Source organism: Eucalyptus grandis, chromosome 6 (genome assembly GCF_016545825.1).
Source record: "Eucalyptus grandis isolate ANBG69807.140 chromosome 6, ASM1654582v1, whole genome shotgun sequence".
In the NCBI taxonomy this organism is placed as follows: domain Eukaryota; kingdom Viridiplantae; phylum Streptophyta; class Magnoliopsida; order Myrtales; family Myrtaceae; genus Eucalyptus; species Eucalyptus grandis.
The window spans coordinates 43,643,497-43,660,819 of record NC_052617.1 but is presented as its reverse complement, the minus strand read 5'-3'; the positions used below and the strand labels follow the sequence as shown (position 1 = coordinate 43,660,819).

Below are 17,323 nucleotides of genomic sequence, written 5' to 3'. Positions count from 1 at the left end.
GCACAAACTGATCGGGAGCTGATGCCGCTCTCCTGACAAGGCCATGACAGCCTGAAACCAGTTGTTAATCCTAAAAGAGATTTGCTGTCTCATTCGATGAACTAGACGCCCAAGTGAAGCTGGGCGTGGTAAGATCTCGCACGAAGAAGCATTCAGCATATTGTTTGTGAACAGCTAAAGAAAGGGCAGCGTATTGTTTGTGAACAGCTAAAGAAAAGGCTGGCCTAGCGGATTCTGCTCGCCAAGCGCCCGTGGGTCATTCCGAGGTCAAGGAAATTCTCGACCCGTGACGGTGTCAGAGCAGGAATCCCTCCAGTAAGCGAGTGAGTGTGTCGGAGAATTGAGCTTCTCGCTCTAGTGGGGGTTGAACAAATAAGTCCTAGTAGGACTGGTCCTAGTGGGCAGAGAGAAATCTCCCGGGGCCAAAGATGCCCAAACATAGGGGCTCTCAGCTCCTAGGATGACAATGGGTACTGGGATGAGTTGGTTTACCGCCGAGCCGATAGGGAATTCGAGAAGAACCGAACCCTTGCTAAATGGGGATAACGTTCCTGGATCGATTGGTGAATTCGAAGAAGAGGTTTACTATCATGTTTTCAACGAGAAAAGAACCTCCTTGCTAGGTCAAGATGCTGGTTAGGCTGAAATGGTGCTGCCAAATGTGGTTGGCGAAAAATGCCACACTTGCCAGAAAGTGCAGGTGACCGAGAAGAGCTGAGTTGAGATCAAAAGAGACCACCAATGGAACAAAACCTGTTTTGGTGGGCGAGTGTGACCGTTCGATGTGAATTCCCAAAAGTGGCATTGTTTAAGGGACGCAAGGAAGCGATAGAACAGATCGCAACGAGGCGTTGCGAATTGAGTGATGGAGAATGTCATGATCCTTAAATCCTCTCGTACTCGTGACACTTGTAAGTGACGCTTGGGTCGCTTGGTTATCTGGTGGAGAGTGTGAGGCATAATAGTAGAATGGTCCATGGGATCCTCTCGTACTCGTGACACTTGTAAGTGACGCTTGGGTCGCTTGGTTATCTGGTGGAGAGTGTGAGGCATAATAGTAGAATGGTCCATGGGAGTGGGGTCAGGACGGTTAGTGTTAGGAGTTTTAGGATAGAATGATTATATGAGCTCTGAAGATGGGGTAGGTCTCTCGTGCACAAACTGATCGTAACGAGGCCATGACAAGCCGAAACCAGTTGTTGTTGTTGATCCTAAAAGATATCTGTTGTCTCACTCGATGGACTAGACGCCCGAGCGAAGTTGGGGATGGTAAGATCTCGTACGGAGAAGTATTCGCCGTATTGTTTGTGGAACAATAAAGAAAGGGTTGGCCTGGCGGATTCCGCTCGCCAGGCGCCTGCGGTCATTCCGAGGCCAAAGTCGTTGTGAGGCCAAGGAAACTCTCAGCCTGTCACACTTGCATCTTGTGAAGTCCACTACGGCTCCAATGTCGTTACCTTCCTCCACTGGTCGTCCGCCATCCGCATGCCCCCACCCCACCCCCCAGTCCAATAACAATCCCAAGCGTCGCGTCCTCATCACCCACGACCCCGAGCCCTCCCTCAGTCCCTGCATCCTCAAGGTCTCCTGCAATTCCGGTGTCATTGGCTTCCTCCACAGCTTCTAGATTTGACGAGGGTGGTCCTTCCCAAAGGCCGCAAGGGTCGCGACGCCCTCATTACCGGGCACAAGCCAGAGGGAACAGAAGGCAAAAAAGAGAGAGGAAGAAGCGGTGAAGAGAAACCACGCGGAAGAGAGGAGGAGACAAAGAGACTGATTGTTGGGGTTCACTTGAGTATTTAAACTATATCTAATATTTTCACCCGCCTCTTCACGTCACGACGGCCGCGTCCTTCCTTTCTTCGTCGAAAGCAGCGCAAAGAGAAACGAATCTGATTTCCTTTCTGAAAAAGACCCTTGTTTCTTCCTCTGACCTTCCTCTCTTTCTCTCTCTCTCTACTTCCCCGCTCGGTTTATATTAGAGTGGAACATCCTTCATCGATTCTCTCTCTCTCTACCTCCCATCTTCTATCAATAGAGCACTGCAATGGATGCAGCGAAGAAGCGAAAGATGGATGACAACGGCCTCGCGTCGCCGGACGCCTCTGATCCCAACCTCGCTCTCACCCGCGACAAGAGCCGCAGGATGCTCGAGAGTTTTTATCGGGGGGAACATCATTCGCCGAGCTTCAACACGGTCGGTTGCACAGAGCAACCTGAACCTCTAGTCGCCACGAGTGCTCCCGGTTTCAACGGACACCGTTATTCATCCCCCTGGCGCTATAGCTACGACGTCTTCCTCAGCTTCAGGGGCGAGGACACGCGCCACACTTTCTCCGGCCATCTCCGCCACGCCCTGCGCCGGACGGGAGTCAACCTCTTCTTCGACGACGACGGCCTCAGGAAGGGGGACAAGATCTCGCCCGCTCTCGAGCGAGCCATCAAAGAGTCCAGGATCTCCATCGTCGTGCTTTCGGAGAACTATGCTGATTCTGCCTGGTGCTTGAACGAGCTTGCAAAGATCATCGAGTGTCACCTTCTCGACAAGAAGAAGCAAGTGATCGAGCCGGTGTTCTACCACGTGACGCCTTCGGAAGTGCGGAACCAGATTGGTCCTTCGGCAAGGCGTTTGAGAAGCAGGAGTGCAGATTCAGCGAGAACGTGGAGCTGGTGATGAAATGGAGGGAGGCGATGAAGAGCGTTGCTAACCTTTCCGGGTGGACATTGAAGAAGAATGAGTAATCTCAATCCTCACTTTTAAAAATCTGCCATGATTATGCACATGTGTTGCGTGCCTGCTTCCCATCTTTACTTTATCGTTCCGATTTTTACAGTTTACTTTCTGAATATTTGACATGCTTGTCTCAGTAAGAAGCGTGCTTAAACTACTGTATGTGCCCGTTCCAACCACCAAAAGATTTTCGACGAATAACTGAGCAGCATTGAAATGACAGACAATTATCTGCTGTAGCAGGATAATATAGTCCATTAAAAAAATTCCGCTCATCTAGATGGCTTTGGCAGGTGTGAATCCACATTGATTCAGTCAGTCGTGAAAGATGTATTGCGTAAGCTGAATCGCAAATCTCTGCATGTTGCTGACTTTCCAGTTCATTTGCAACCTCATGTCGATATGATTAATTCAAAGTTAGCGTGGATCCGTGCCGTGGGGCTTCGTGGGATAGGCGGAGTAGGTAAGACGACTGTTGCTAAAGCTGTCTATAACTGTATTGCTGATCAATTTGAAGGCAGTTGCTTCCTCGCCAATGTTCGAGAGAATTCCCAGCATGGGGGCCTAGCCGGATTACAAGAAGCTCTTCTTCATCAAACATTGAGGGATATCAACTTGAAGATTGACAATGTTGATCAAGGAGTTTGCACCATAAGGGACCGGCTTAGCCAAAAAAAGGTTCTCGTAATAGTTGATGATGTGGATCACTTAGATCAACTGAGAAAACTAGTGGGTGGACCCAACTGGTTCGGTCCAGGAAGTAGAATCATTGTAACAACCAGAGATGAGCATTTGTTAGTAGCTCATGATGTTGATTGGATACACACAATCGATTGTTTACGTAATCAGGATGCTTTTCGGCTCTTCTGTTGGAATGCTTTTAGGGGAATCCATCCCGAAATCGGTTATGAGGACCTCTCATATATGTTGATAAATTATGCGAAGGGACTTCCCTTGGCCCTCATAGTATTAGGTTCCTTTTTGCGAGGTAGAAGCATATCTGAATGGAAGAGCACACTGGATAAATTGAAAAAAATTCCCCATGAAGAGATACACGACGTACTCAAAATTAGTTTTGATGGATTAGAGGAACAGGAGAAGGCCATTTTCCTCGACATTGCTTGTTTCTTAAGGGGGAAGAGTACAGACTACATCAAGGAATTTTTAGATGCGTGTGAGTTCAATTCAGTAATTGGGATACAGATTCTCAAAGAGAGGTCACTTGTAACTATTGAGCATGGTGTAATGCACATGCATGATTTGCTCCAGCAGATGGGATGGGAAATCGTTCGCCAAGAGTCTATTAGGGAGCCTGGCCAACGCAGTAGGTTGTGGTCAAAAGATGATGTGCTTTATGTTCTGAGTAACAGTTTGGTAGGTTCCTATACATGCCATAATGTAAAACGTATTTTTTTGTGAAATCGATGGTTCCACTTCTATTCTTAGGAATAGTACAGGCCATGTTACCTAAAAAGTTATTTTTTTTAGTCAGGTTGTCAAAATTTCGATGATTCAGTGAATTTAACTTTGCTTTTCAGGGGACAAATGCAGTTGAAGGCATAGTTATGGATCTACCTGAACCTGAAGAGGTGCACTTGGGTGACAACGCCTTTGCAAATATGACGAGTCTTAGATTGCTTGTAATTCGTGGTGCACAGTTTTCTGGTGCTCCTCTCTGTCTTCCTTCTGGGCTAAGGTGGATTGAGTTGCCTGGATGTTCTTTTTCATCACTTGAATTTAAATTTGGCCTGAAGAAACTTAGAGAAGTTAATCTGAGGGGCAGCAGCTTCAAATGGCTGGGAGCGGGATTCCAGGTGCAACTAGCCTTTGCTTTTACATAATGATTCTTTTCCTTTTGCTATCAATCAAGCAATGCCAAGCACTCACTTTTCTCCATTTTTGGCAGAATTTCAAGCATCTGAGATCCATCAAATTTGCAGATTGTGGACAATTAATTGAAATCCCTGATTTTTCAACTATAAAAAATCTTGAAACATTGATTCTTAGTGGCTGTAGTGCCCTAACTGAAGTTCATGAGTCAGTTGGATTTCTTCCTAAGCTTGTCACTTTGGACCTACATTCTTGCTCTAACCTCGGCAGTTTTCCTTCTGTCATCAAATTAAAATCTCTTGAAACCTTCGTCCTAAGTGGGTGTGCCAAGCTAAAATCATTTCCTCATGTCGGCGAATACATGACTTGTCTTTATGATCTTCGCCTGGAAAAGTCCGGTGTAGAGGAGCTGCCTTCATCTCTTGAACATCTGGTTAATCTTAATGCCATATTCTTAGATGGATGCAAAAACCTTACCTGTCTTCCACCATGCATATATAATTTACATTACCTTCGCCTGCTTTATCTGAGTAATTGCTCAAAACTTGGTAAATTTCCTGAGCTTGTTGAAGATTTAGACTCAATATGTTTGCCTTGCTGCTGCTCTTCATCAAGGTCTGCAAATTTTATGGAGCTTGTTCTCAGAAATTGCAATCTAAGAGATGTAGATAACCTATTGGCTCCACAAAGCTTCACTAAATTGAGAGGCTTAGATCTTTCTGAGAACCCTTTTGTTAGCCTTCCTGCAAGCATTGTTAGACTCCTTTACTTGGACTGGCTTTGCTTAGAGCATTGCGCACTACTTCAAGAAATTTCACAGTTGCCACCAAACATCAAGCATCTGTATGTAAGGGGATGCAAGTCTCTGAGAAAGTTTTTGCGGTTGTCAAGAGTATCTGTATCTGGCATGAAGCAGTTACCACTCCTTGAATTGGTCGACTTCTCTAATTGCCTTAACATGACTTATTTTGCTGATGGACCGTCAGCTGAGGTACTCTCTCTCTCTCTCTCTCTCTCTCTCCTGCACGCATGAAGTGAGAATGGTGCATTTATATATTAGAATCGGGTTGCAGGACTTGAGGACGACCTCAGTTACCATAAATTTTCCAGGAAGTGAAATTCCTGAGTGGTTTAGCTATCGAAGTTTGGAGGGTACAATATGCTTCCAAGTGCCGTGGGATAGGTTTTTGCATTGCAATTCCTTTGCGTTTTGTGTTGTCTTTGGATTGGAGGAAAGTCTCACCCAAGAATGCGGGATGACAGGTGGTACCATAGACTATAATTACTCTATCACTGTCGATGGTGAATGCATTATGAATGACCGATATGACATGCAGTCCATTGACTCAGATCATTTGTGGCTCTTTTATGGTTCACCAGCTTGTCGTCCGATAGTTAAGCATCGGCTGCATGGTTCAGTCTGCTTGATGTTTTCAGTTGTAGTTAACAGAGCGCCCTCCATTGTAGTCTTGAAGAGTTGTGGAGTACATCTAGCATAATACAAGATTAAAATCAAGAAGCACGTTTGGCCTTCACTGGACACATCTCATGATAAAATGGTGAGACGGTGAGCGACAAGTCCTCCTGATGATGATAATGGAAGTGATTGGAGCATAAAGCGAAAGCACATTCGCTCTCTCTGATCTGGTTGCGGTTTTCTAAGACCATCGGTTTGTCTTTTATAATTGAATCGATGCTGCAGCTACATCGCAGTCTGCTCCATTTTGTGCCCCCCTGATGCAGGTTGAGCTTGATCCTTCTCGACTATGTATTATTGAGTGAAATAGAACAGTCATCTTTCCTAAATGTCATTCCTAGTACTGAATCTTTTTGTTGATCAACTCTTGAGCTTTTACTGTCATGGTATGCAATCGAAGTGTGAACATTCCAAGGTTAGGAAAGTGAAGTTCCCATCATGCTAGAGCTCTCAAGTACTGCGTTTGATAGTAACATATCCAGCTTGTTGACTACCGGTGAATTAGAACACTGATTTCTGGCAGCCTCGCTCTGGTTGCAGATTCTTGCCATGTGTCTGTGAGACCGTGACCATGACCATGAATTTCTGTTCAATGCAGACCGTGATACAATTGGTATGACAGCCTGTATGTGCGACTGCGAGTGCTTCCTGCTGCTCATGTGTGTGCACAAGGAAAGGATTTCACGAACGATTCGTCCTTAGTCGGGTCTCACCAATTTCCAAGTTCAACCGGTTCTGATAGCGGACAAGCCTTTTTTTTTGTCATCGTTTTCTCGTCAAAACTTTAAGCATTAACTTGAATTTTAGGAAGTAAGGATGGATTTATGCTTTTTGAAAAAGTTTTGATTATTTTGTATTAAAGAAAAGCCAAATCGCATGAGGTCCTAAATTTGAAAGATAAAATTCAAGCGCTAATAAACTTATGAAAAGTTTGCTTCACTTGGACAAGTGACTCCCATTTTTGTCTCCATGATCCCAAGTTGGAAATCTTGAATATATATAAATCTAATGCCGAAAGCCGAGGGCGGTTGAGCCCATTTCCTACACGAAAAAAGCCATTGTTTTTGCATGTTTCTATACTTTCTAGAGGCCTGCTCCTAGCTCCCTTAATTTTAAAGTCAGTATGCCGTTTGGTTTTGTTTAGGTCTTCACAAGGTTTTAACGTATAGATATATACTCTCCTTATCTTAAGTATTTATGTTTTCTAGATTAATTCTACATATGGGCATATATATACATCTCCGATGTATTTTTAGTATCAAGGAACAAAAAAGTAGATTAGCTCGAAAAAATGAATTTTTACTGACAAGGTATTTTTAATGCCTTTGATTTTTTGACTTGTTAGAGAAGTGTAAAATATGAGTTTAGATAGGAGTCTAGCGTAACAAAACATAGTGATGATGTACAACTCTCAAAATCATTAATTAGCTAGCTTAATAAGTAAGGCTAATACTTTAAAGCTAATTAATCATGAATCCAATCAACTCCATTAACTTTAATACTAAAAATTTCATTCGGTACATTCAAATCATAAAACTTATCATTTTCATACCCTTAATCCTTCCTTTGATTCCTTCATTTTTATTTTTATTAAGTTGTATAAGGGTATGCATGCCCACTCCAATCGTTTTTGACTTTGTGCTCCTCCGATCACGCACTTGTCAAGTGGCTAATTGCTCTCTTTGTGAAGGGCAAATTCATCCAATACCAAATTATTATATTTTAACCCCATTTTTTTGGACAGATGTAACAAGTTATCCCTTAATTTTTAATATTTTCGATATTTCCCTAAAAAGTATTGAAATGAGTTTCAAAACTACCCAGGACATTTCTTGACCAATTTTTTATTTGAGCTACATGCGAATCGGCCTAAGCTTCCTAAGCAAGGGTCGTCTCGCCATGGCCTAGAATTTCCCCCAACCCCAATTTAAATATTTCCTTTTCAATTTTAATTGGTTACATTAATTATAAATCATTTCTTTTAATTTATAACCATACTGTTCATACAAAAACTCATAGAAGCAGATTTTTTAAAATGACTTGATAATTTAAATAATAATAAAAGCTACATCATCATGTCAAATCAGTATTCGATACTTATGTTATGTTATTTATGTAGTGACATTAGCACAAAAGCATAATAAACATGTTAGTTTGTGCAAATAAATGAAATGTGCATATAGTATCTTGTCTGTCATGTTTGGATTTTTATTTTTTTTCGCACTTAATTTCCTTTATTGTCTAACCCTATATTGCAAGCCCTAAGAAGTCGTTTTTTGAAAATGGTATATAAATTTTGCTTGATTGAACGATAACTTTGAAATTTTGGATGGAACTTGAAGGCAATAATCAAAACAAAATATATAATGTGGTTATTTGATGGATTAATTGAAAATTACGGTTAAGAGATGAAAATTTAGTGAAAGTGTAGGGCTCTTTTATGAAAATCAGCCATAACCACTATTAGGGAAGGCATTGTAATTGATTTCAAGACTTCACAAGAAAATTACAAAAATTAAAAAGTTAGGGAGCAATTTGACAACACGCGCCAAGAGTGAGGGGTTAAAATACAATTCACCTTCATCGCTGCACAGATATATTCTCCGTAGAAGGAGCTCAATAGTCACGCGACAAGCACCTATGTAGCACGGACACTCTCCGGAAGCTTTCGTGTCGTGTCCGACACTCCGACACGTGTCCGACACGCTTCGACACGTCCCGACACGCTCCTACACGCGGTCAATGAGTGTCGAAAAATCCGACACGTGGTCAACTCTCACCGACACGCGAGTCCAGAATTCCGACACGCGATTTCGACACGCACGGGGTCAATTTTAAAAATTTCTAATATTTGATGGGTCAAAATATAAATATACACAAAAGAAGTAATAAAAGAAGTAATAAAATTGCTATAAATATATATGCACAAGGTCAATTTTTTTTTTCAGTTTTGTTTTTTTAGAATTGCTTTATTTTTTTAAAAAGTCTTTTACTATGAAAGAAGTAATAAAAAAATGCTATATATGATAAATAAATAAATTTAAAAATATCATTTCAGCATTTTTCTTTAAATAATGTTTTTTTCCTCTAAGTTTTGTATTATTGTAACAAATTAAAATAATGAATGATATTATTTAATATTTTTCGTGTAAATTAATTCTAGATTATTTTTATTATTATTTATTTATGTATTTATATTTTAATAAATAACGTGTCGGAACGTGTCGAAATTCTCTATTTTTAAAAAAGACGTGTCGTCGTGTCGTGTCGCATGTCGCGTGTCTGTGTGGGTCTTCATAGACAAGCACACGACCGGAATTAACGCTAAGAGGGACGTTACCTGCAATTGACTTCAAGACTTCGGGGGAACATTGCATAAATTGAAAAGTTGGGGAGCAATTTTACAACATTTGCCAAAAATTTGGGGCCGAAATGTAATTCACGGAAATCAATGCGCGGCTTTGCCAGAAAGGCCTCCCTGAAACTTGTTGACGTCCACCCATTACGGCAAAACTCGAACTTCGAGCATCTCTCTCTCTCTCTCTCCCTCTCTCTACCTCCCGTCTTCTATCAGCAGAACGCTGCGATGGATCTCGCGAAGAAGCGGAAGATGGACGACAACGGCGTGGCGCCGCCGGACTCCTCCGATCCCGGCGCCGCCCTCACCCGCGACGAGGGCCGCCGGATGCTCGAGAGCTTCTCCAAGGACCAGCTCCTCGACCTCCTCCAGGACGCCCTGCTCCGCCACCCCGACCTCCGCGCCGCCGCCCGCTCCGTCGCCGACGCCGATCCCACCCGCCGCAAGCTCTTCATCCGCGGCCTCGGCTGGGACACCACCAACGACAGCCTCCGCTCCTCTTCTCCACCTACGGCGAGCTCGAGGAGGCCGTCGTCATCCTCGACAAGGCCACGGGGAAGAGCAAGGGCTACGGCTTCGTCACTTTCAAGCACGTGGACGGCGCTCTGCTCGCCCTGCGCGAGCCCAGCAAGAGGATCGAGGGCCGCGTCACGGTCACGCAGCTCGCGGCGGCGGGTAATTCGGGCGCCAGCACGGGCAACTCGGCCGATGTCTCGGACCGGAAGATCTACGTGGCGAACGTGCCGATCGACATGCCTGCGGATAAGCTGTTATCTCACTTCCTGATGTACGGCGAAATCGAGGAAGGGCCGCTAGGGTTCGATAAGCAGACTGGGAAATCGAGAGGGTTTGCTCTGTTTGTTTATAAGACGGCCGAGGGAGCTCAGGCGGCTCTGGCCGAGCCAGTGAAGAACATAGACGGAAGGCCATTAAATTGCAAGCTTGCAATTGATGGGAAGAGGAAGCCGGGTCCAGCGGGTAATGTTGGACCTGGTAATGGCCACGCTGATGCAGTGGGGATGAGTGGCCCAGGTTCGATGCCAGGATCGGCTCCGGGGCAATATGGTGGACCTGGGGGAATGGGGTCCTATGGTGGGTTCCAGGGTCCGCCGGGATTGGCTCATTTGAGTTCCAGCGGGCCTGGGATGTCGGCCGTGGGCAGTCAGGTGCCTCCCAATTTAGGTGGTGCTGGCGGCTACGGCAGTGGGATGGTTGCTTCATATGGTGGTTATGGGGGACCAGGAGCAACTGGATATGGCGGTGCAGGCGGTGCTTTAGGTGCTGTTGGGACTGGTCTTGGTGGTGCAGGTGGTGGTGTTGGTGGCACAAGCAGTGGATTAGGCACCGCTGGTGGCTCATCTTTGTACAGGCCTTCCGGAGGGTATCCAGAAAGTGGACAATATGGCTTATCGTCTGCATCAGCATACCCGAGCCAGCAGCATCAGCCGACAGGGACTTCTCCAGCGCCGAGGGTTCCACCAGGAGGAATGTATCCAAACGTGCCTTCCTATTACTGAGGTAATTCCATTCACAAGTATTGATGCATATAGTTGTCCATTTTCCTTATCCAAATTAGTATGTCATCTTATACCTGGTTAGATATGATTGCTTGACTTCTTTATGTGGTGGGGGCTGGTTACTTTTTTTTTTTCCTTTTTTTCTTAACTTGTTTGTGGATCCCTTTGATGAGTTCTTAAGCTAGTGCTCTCAACGATGATATGAAATGGTTTTATTAATTGGCAACGTGATTCACTAGGGCTTTCTTTTCTGCCTCCTGCTTTATTTTCCTCTGTGCGCGTACCCTGTTAATTATATTTATTCAATACTGCTCTGTCTGTGATGTGCATATGCTTAATCTTTTTTTTTTTTTTTTTTTTTTCGGTGGGATGCATTTATCAAGAATATCGGTAAAGAATGTTGAAGTGATCAATTTTTTGATTGGGTTGTTTTTGAGTTGCATTAAATGTTGTTAGTTGGTACATGCTGTCCAAGCTGATTATTGTTTTACTGTGTTTCCATGATGTTTCAGGTGAGCTGCATTTTTTCTGATTGTTTGGTTTATCATGTTCTCAATCTGCATTTAGATGCTTGTGGCAGTCATTGCTTGTGGTTGTAGCTCATAATAGGATGAGTTATGGTCACCGGGTGCTGAAGGAATAAATTGTTATTATTATTATTATTATTATCATTTTTTTTTTTTTTTTTTTGGTGGTGTCTTTCAGTAGCATTTCTTCTTGCTAAATGGTTGGATGATGTCCATGCCAATTTCAATTTTTTAAACTCTTTTACTGTATTTGAGTTCTTCACAGGTGCCTGGATGATTAGGTTATCATTTCTCAGTGTATTATCTTGCTAGATGACAAATTCCCGTGTGTGATTGTGTATCATGGAGGGGTTGCTTGACTGGATTTGGCCCGATAACTAGGATGGGTTGACTTGCAGCCATTGCATGAATTCTTGTGTCTAAGGAAGTTTAGCTTGCTTTGCCTCTTTTATCTTCTTTCATTTACAGCTTTAAGTAGAGGATGTTTGGTTTTGAGTCTGAGTTCAACACCTTATTGCCTAGCTAGACAACCTAGCAAAACTATCAATTTGTTCATTGACATTACAGTAGGGTCATTACATCGTAAAAGTGCATGTTGTAAAAGGTTATTTTTTGCAAGTTGGGATCTTGCTTGTGATAAAGATTTACATGATATGCTTTTCCAAACTGTTGCAGCTTTCTGCATGTTTGGGGGCTGAATATGTTTTGCTTTGTGCTAGCTCTAAAGTTGTCATTTGGTTGGATTAAAGGACGATGTTAAAGTGCTGTAATTTTTTATAAGGCACTTCAATCTTTCATCGATGCTCATTTTAGTTAACAATGAAAAGCAAAAACCCAGTCGGTATGCTAATTCCTCATCCTCGGATTCATCCTTCCCAGGGGTTTGTGTCCTAATTGTAGGAATATAACGTTGATATAGTTCTAAAAACCAAGGTGCAAGCCCAAAAAAATGAGGGAATTTTTTATTTTTATTTTTATTTTTTTATGATAAGATTACGTAAAATGATTCACAATGAACAGTACCATGTCATATTTTCCCTCTGGCTTCCACTTTTGGCTGCCATAATACCATCTACTGCTTGGCTTATGGCAAAACCTTGACCAATTCTTGGTCCAAAGAAGCAAAGCCTGGCAACTAAACCAACAGCCACAGAGGAAGTGGATACATCAATTGATTCTTCACACAGGAAAGAAAATAAATAAAAAGAGAGAACAAATATGAGGTTCTGGGACTATTTTTATTTGGTTATGTGATCTGAATGCTCATTTACAACAGAGGACTTGTCATTAACCATATTTTATTTCATCCGATATAGTAAGCCTTATTCAACTCATGCAAGTGCCGCTGCTTCTGCCTCTTGTACAGATTTTCCTCACTATTGCTTTAGTAGGCTTTTGCTTCATTAAATTTGTTCCTTTTCAAGTTTGACTGGACTTATGGGCTTTAATGCATGAGATGAAGTCAAATGACATGCATTAACGTTATAGTGTTCTGAATTATGAAAATAAATTTTCTCAATCTATGATGAAGCTGTCAAATAAGAAAGTTTGCTCTCAAGATAACTCCATAGAAAATATTTGGTGTTTTTATACTTTTCTGTTTTGTTGTGAGCATTTCAGTAGGCAGATGTGCTTTGCATGTCCAGAGTAACTAATTACTTCTCTTTGTGGGTCCTTTTTTATTTTCATGCCAGCTGCCTTTGTTAATTTACTTAGATTGATTGAGTGGATGCATATTTGTTGGTAGTTTGTTGTTTTTACACGTGCACTCTTTGAAATTTTTAAAAGCAGAACATTTAACCTTTAAAGCATCTTGAATTGCTTCATGCTTGACTTTGCAATTGCTATTGTGTTAACAATGTCTTTTTAGAAGAATTTTGGAAAGATCTGGAGCACTTTGATCTTTCAAAAGACTTGATATCTAATAGAACAGAGGACAATGGTATAAAAGATTATAATTCCAGCTAGCAGGATAAGAGGATAAGGTTTAATCACTTGCGGTGCCAGCGTCATCGTTGTTGTATGTTCGGTTCTATTCTAAGACTTGTGTTGCTAGCATCTGTTCTCTTTAGTTAATCAGCCTGTTTCATTGTCACAGTAGAAAATTTATATATATCACTTTACCTGAATTTTATGTAACAATACCAATCTTCTTCTCTTTGCAAACTTTTTCTGGGACAACTGCCTCGCCATTATATCTTTTACTGTTGGCATTGACGTTGAAGCATTTTTTCTTTCCTTATGTGTTTGCATGAAGAAATTTGTGTTTGATTCTGTTGAATGATGTGACACGTGACTGGATGTTTGATTCAGGTGTATGACAGCTTGTTGGACGCAGATGCTTTAATCATTCTGGTGATTGCGTAAATGAGGACAATATATTCTCTGGTTGATGAGTGATTACCTGTGCTTTAGCAGCCGCTTGCTTCATCTGCTCCTTTGTGCTGTGGATAATTGTGGTTGTCCTGGTTGAAGTTAATTTTAGTTATGGTTAGTTTACTTAGTGAGGTTGGTATTTATGCTTTGGGATCTTGCAGTGTGGAGGGTTGTTTCTGGTGCTGATAGCATCTATTTGCCTTTCCAATGCTAGTTCTGAAACTTTTGACGGCTGTTATGGCACCCTTGTATTTGTCTGCCTCTTTTTGGTGCTTTACACTGATTTCGCATATTTGCGATAAGATATAATGCTTCTATCACTGTTGGGCATAGTGACTATGTTAGCTATAATTTCTGTTGGATGTGGATAGAAAGCCATCACGGATCCTTCTATCTACCGTCTTAAGTTGGAGACTGATTCATGGAGGTCTCACATTACTTTGTGGTATTTTAGAACAAGTGATCATTTATATGTCTTCATTGCCCTTATATACTTCTCTAAATAATATTTTGCATGCTCAGAAGCATCGCCTACCTATGTCGAGCATTTGGGGACGGAGGGGAGGGGGGACCACCAATTATATCTTCTTTTGAAAAGAAAGTGTGAATAATTTTTGTACACACTTAAAAATTTGGTTTGAACCTCGCCTAAAAAGACATACGCACATGTACACATGGAAAAGAAAAGAGAGAGAAAATTGGCCCAAAAAAAAAAAGAATAGCTTTAAAGTTTCGGATCCAAAATTGGTGTGAATGGGAGATCAGCAACATTTGATTATAAAAAATGCACCTTAATCTTGCTGTTTAATGCTTTTGGCCGGGCTAATCATTGTCTATGTGTACTGTTGTACTTGGACTTGTGGATGGTGTATCCGTGAACCTCTTGTATAATGTTCTACACAATGCTTCCTGGTACAGTTATGCAAGTGTGATTCTTGACGAAACTATGAGAATGCCTAGTTGCTGGATGTGTTCACTGATTGTTGATTTGCTTTAGACTGCTGCTGGTAAAATATATTGTGGCCCAGCCTACCTTGTGGTTGTGGTACGTTGCAGTTATTACTTGCTGGCTCACATTGTAACTTAGAATTCTCGCTTGTCGAATAGTGTGAGTTGTGATCCTTCTATGGCCAATGTTTGGCTTGGTACTTAAGTTTGGAAAAGGGACTTAGTCTCTTGACACTCTCTGACATCCACTGCTATTGCTTTATTATCTGAATATGGATGTGGGGTTGACAACCTTACATTCATGATGATCTCTAGGTGCTGCTAGAATGGGGCTGCTTTCTCCTCTGTTATCTTTTGTACTAACTAGGTCATTCTGTGTTCGTGTTAGGTTGGTTATTCTGCTCATTTGTTTGGACTCATCCAGTTTTTTCTTTTTAAATCTATACTCGAGACTACCTTAACTTTGGATCCGGATAGGCAGTTTTAGTTGTCTGAGCAATCCTGCTTATCAAACCCGTGTGTCCTTTCAGCATTTCTTTTGCAAGGTGCCTGTATCCAGCACCTATTCCCTGTCCTGCAGCACCTCGGCTTGGTGCTTCACATAAAAAAGTCAACTAAACTTAGGTTCTTGTTATTGGGTTTGGGTAATCCATTTGTCCATGAATCTTCTCTTATATTTATCTGCTAGGATAAGCTGTTCTAGAGTCGTTGAATTCCAAAGGATAGGATATATTGAGGGAAGCGCTTTTAGTTTTTGACTTGATTTGAAGGAACTACCTTTGCCAAGGGTATACGGCAAATCGCTATTGCTGAATAATTCCGTTTGAATGTCATGATCTTGCCATGTCCTTGTACAGTTTGTGTAGGAAATTTGATTCTTCTGTAGCCTGTTTACCAAGTAGTGGTATAGGAACTGGGTTGTAGAATGTCCATTGCTACATTAATTTGCTAACAGTTTTGGCTTGTGACAAATTTTCGGGTTTTGGTTTGTGCCTTTATCCTTTTTTGGAGGGCATGATGTGACAGGATTTGTAGCGGGAGGCTGATGCAACATATGTGAGAAAGAGAGAGAGAGAGAGAGAGAGAGAGAGAGAGAGATTTTTCTAGGAAATAATTTTATCGTGTCTCTGGGTACATTTATCTAGGGAAATTTTCAAATGTATTGTTGAGCGATGTATCCTCTTGTGCATAATGACTAATGTAAAGGCGTGTCTTTATATGCGACCTGCATGATGGGATCGGCAATCTCCTTACATGTGTGGATTTCCTTGGAATCGATGACCGACTCGTTATCTATTGGCAATGGACATTTACTTGTGCAAACTTAACCTACTAGAATTTACTGCTTAAACCAGTTACTTTTAACAAATGGCATGGGTTTTATCAGCAATGCTCGGAAAAGGGTTCAATCTATTTTTTTTCTTATTCTCGCTGTTTCCGAGTGAGTTTAGAAACCTAAGAAATGGGGAAAACGGCGTACTCGTTCCTGGCCATTGACATTAAGTTTAATTATCATATTGCCGTTAACGATGATCACACAAGTCGTGAGGTTGGAATATGCCGCGTTGGGAGGGCGGAATATTCTTGGATTTTGTTTGGCGGAGAGGCAGAGATTGGACGATAGGTTAGAACTGACGGATGGCGGCTGTATCGATTGCTGTCTGTTAAGGTTCTGAGCAGACTTCGTGGACTGAAGAGAGGCGACGGACGGTTCAATCGATGCATAGGACATCTTCACGAGTGACTCTCGTCGCTAACTCATTTGGTTTGGAATGACAGTTGTTGACATCTATTAAATTGCGGGCTAATTACTTGAATAGTTTTCAAATTTATGTCCGATTTTAATTTTCTCTCAATGTTTTTATTTATTTATTCAGAATTTCACTCTAGTCCCTTATATACTCACGCATCCAGAAAAGGTCCTTAGCTCTCGTCATATTAGCATTTTCAATGTATCTTTCTTCCGTACCTCCATTCTTCTGGATTTTATTAATTTGTGTAATCTTAAAATATTTAGATTAACTTCTGCTTTTAGTTTTTCTTTTCAACTTCTTTTTCTTTAAAGTTTTGCGACTTCCGCAATTTGAGTTTTTCTTAATGTGGAAAAGTCTACGATCGGAAGTGGTATTTGGACAAGATAATGTTAGACTTTAAACAAATTTTATTAATAATCACATATGACCAAAGAAAAAAAAAGATCAGGACATACGAATTAAAAACTCATCGAAGAAGGAAAATGATGGTAAGAAGAGCGCCAGTCAATAATATAATGTCGAATGCCATTCGAAGGAGTGATTTTTATCAACAAGTCGAATCATATTTCCCTTAACCCCATTTAAAATTTCGGCTGGAGAAGCGAAATGAACTAGATTGATAAAAAGTACTAAACAGAAGGGAGCAAAAGCGGCATTAAACTGTAATTAGGCAATACTGTGTTTTGTCAAGTGGATCGTTTTTTTATATTATTTTTGGGTTCCTACGACATCAATCAAATTTGTGAAGTGAAAATGAAAGGTAATTTGGGCACGTTCGCTCTTCCTTGTCGCATGTAAAAATTCA

At 41.7% G+C, this 17,323-nt stretch overlaps 2 protein-coding genes across 2 annotated transcripts; both read left to right on the top strand.

The window, feature by feature from the left end:
* The first annotated feature begins 2,024 nt into the window (after window positions 1–2,024).
* LOC104452059 (TMV resistance protein N-like) lies at window positions 2,025–6,404 on the top strand. Its single transcript, XM_039314589.1, has 6 exons — window positions 2,025–2,581; window positions 2,626–2,738; window positions 3,025–4,105; window positions 4,270–4,545; window positions 4,638–5,552; window positions 5,635–6,404. Exons 1-6 carry the CDS (start codon window positions 2,048–2,050, stop codon window positions 6,058–6,060), a joined length of 3,345 nt encoding a protein of 1,114 aa, XP_039170523.1. The 5' UTR covers window positions 2,025–2,047; the 3' UTR covers window positions 6,061–6,404.
* Window positions 6,405–9,528: 3,124 nt separating this feature from the next.
* Window positions 9,529–16,133, top strand: LOC104450080 (UBP1-associated protein 2C). Its single transcript, XM_039315698.1, is given in 3 exon segments — window positions 9,529–9,889; window positions 9,892–10,914; window positions 15,776–16,133. Coding segments are annotated over 2 exon segments (1,287 nt in total). The 5' UTR covers window positions 9,529–9,624; the 3' UTR covers window position 10,914; window positions 15,776–16,133.
* The last annotated feature ends 1,190 nt before the right edge of the window (window positions 16,134–17,323 follow it).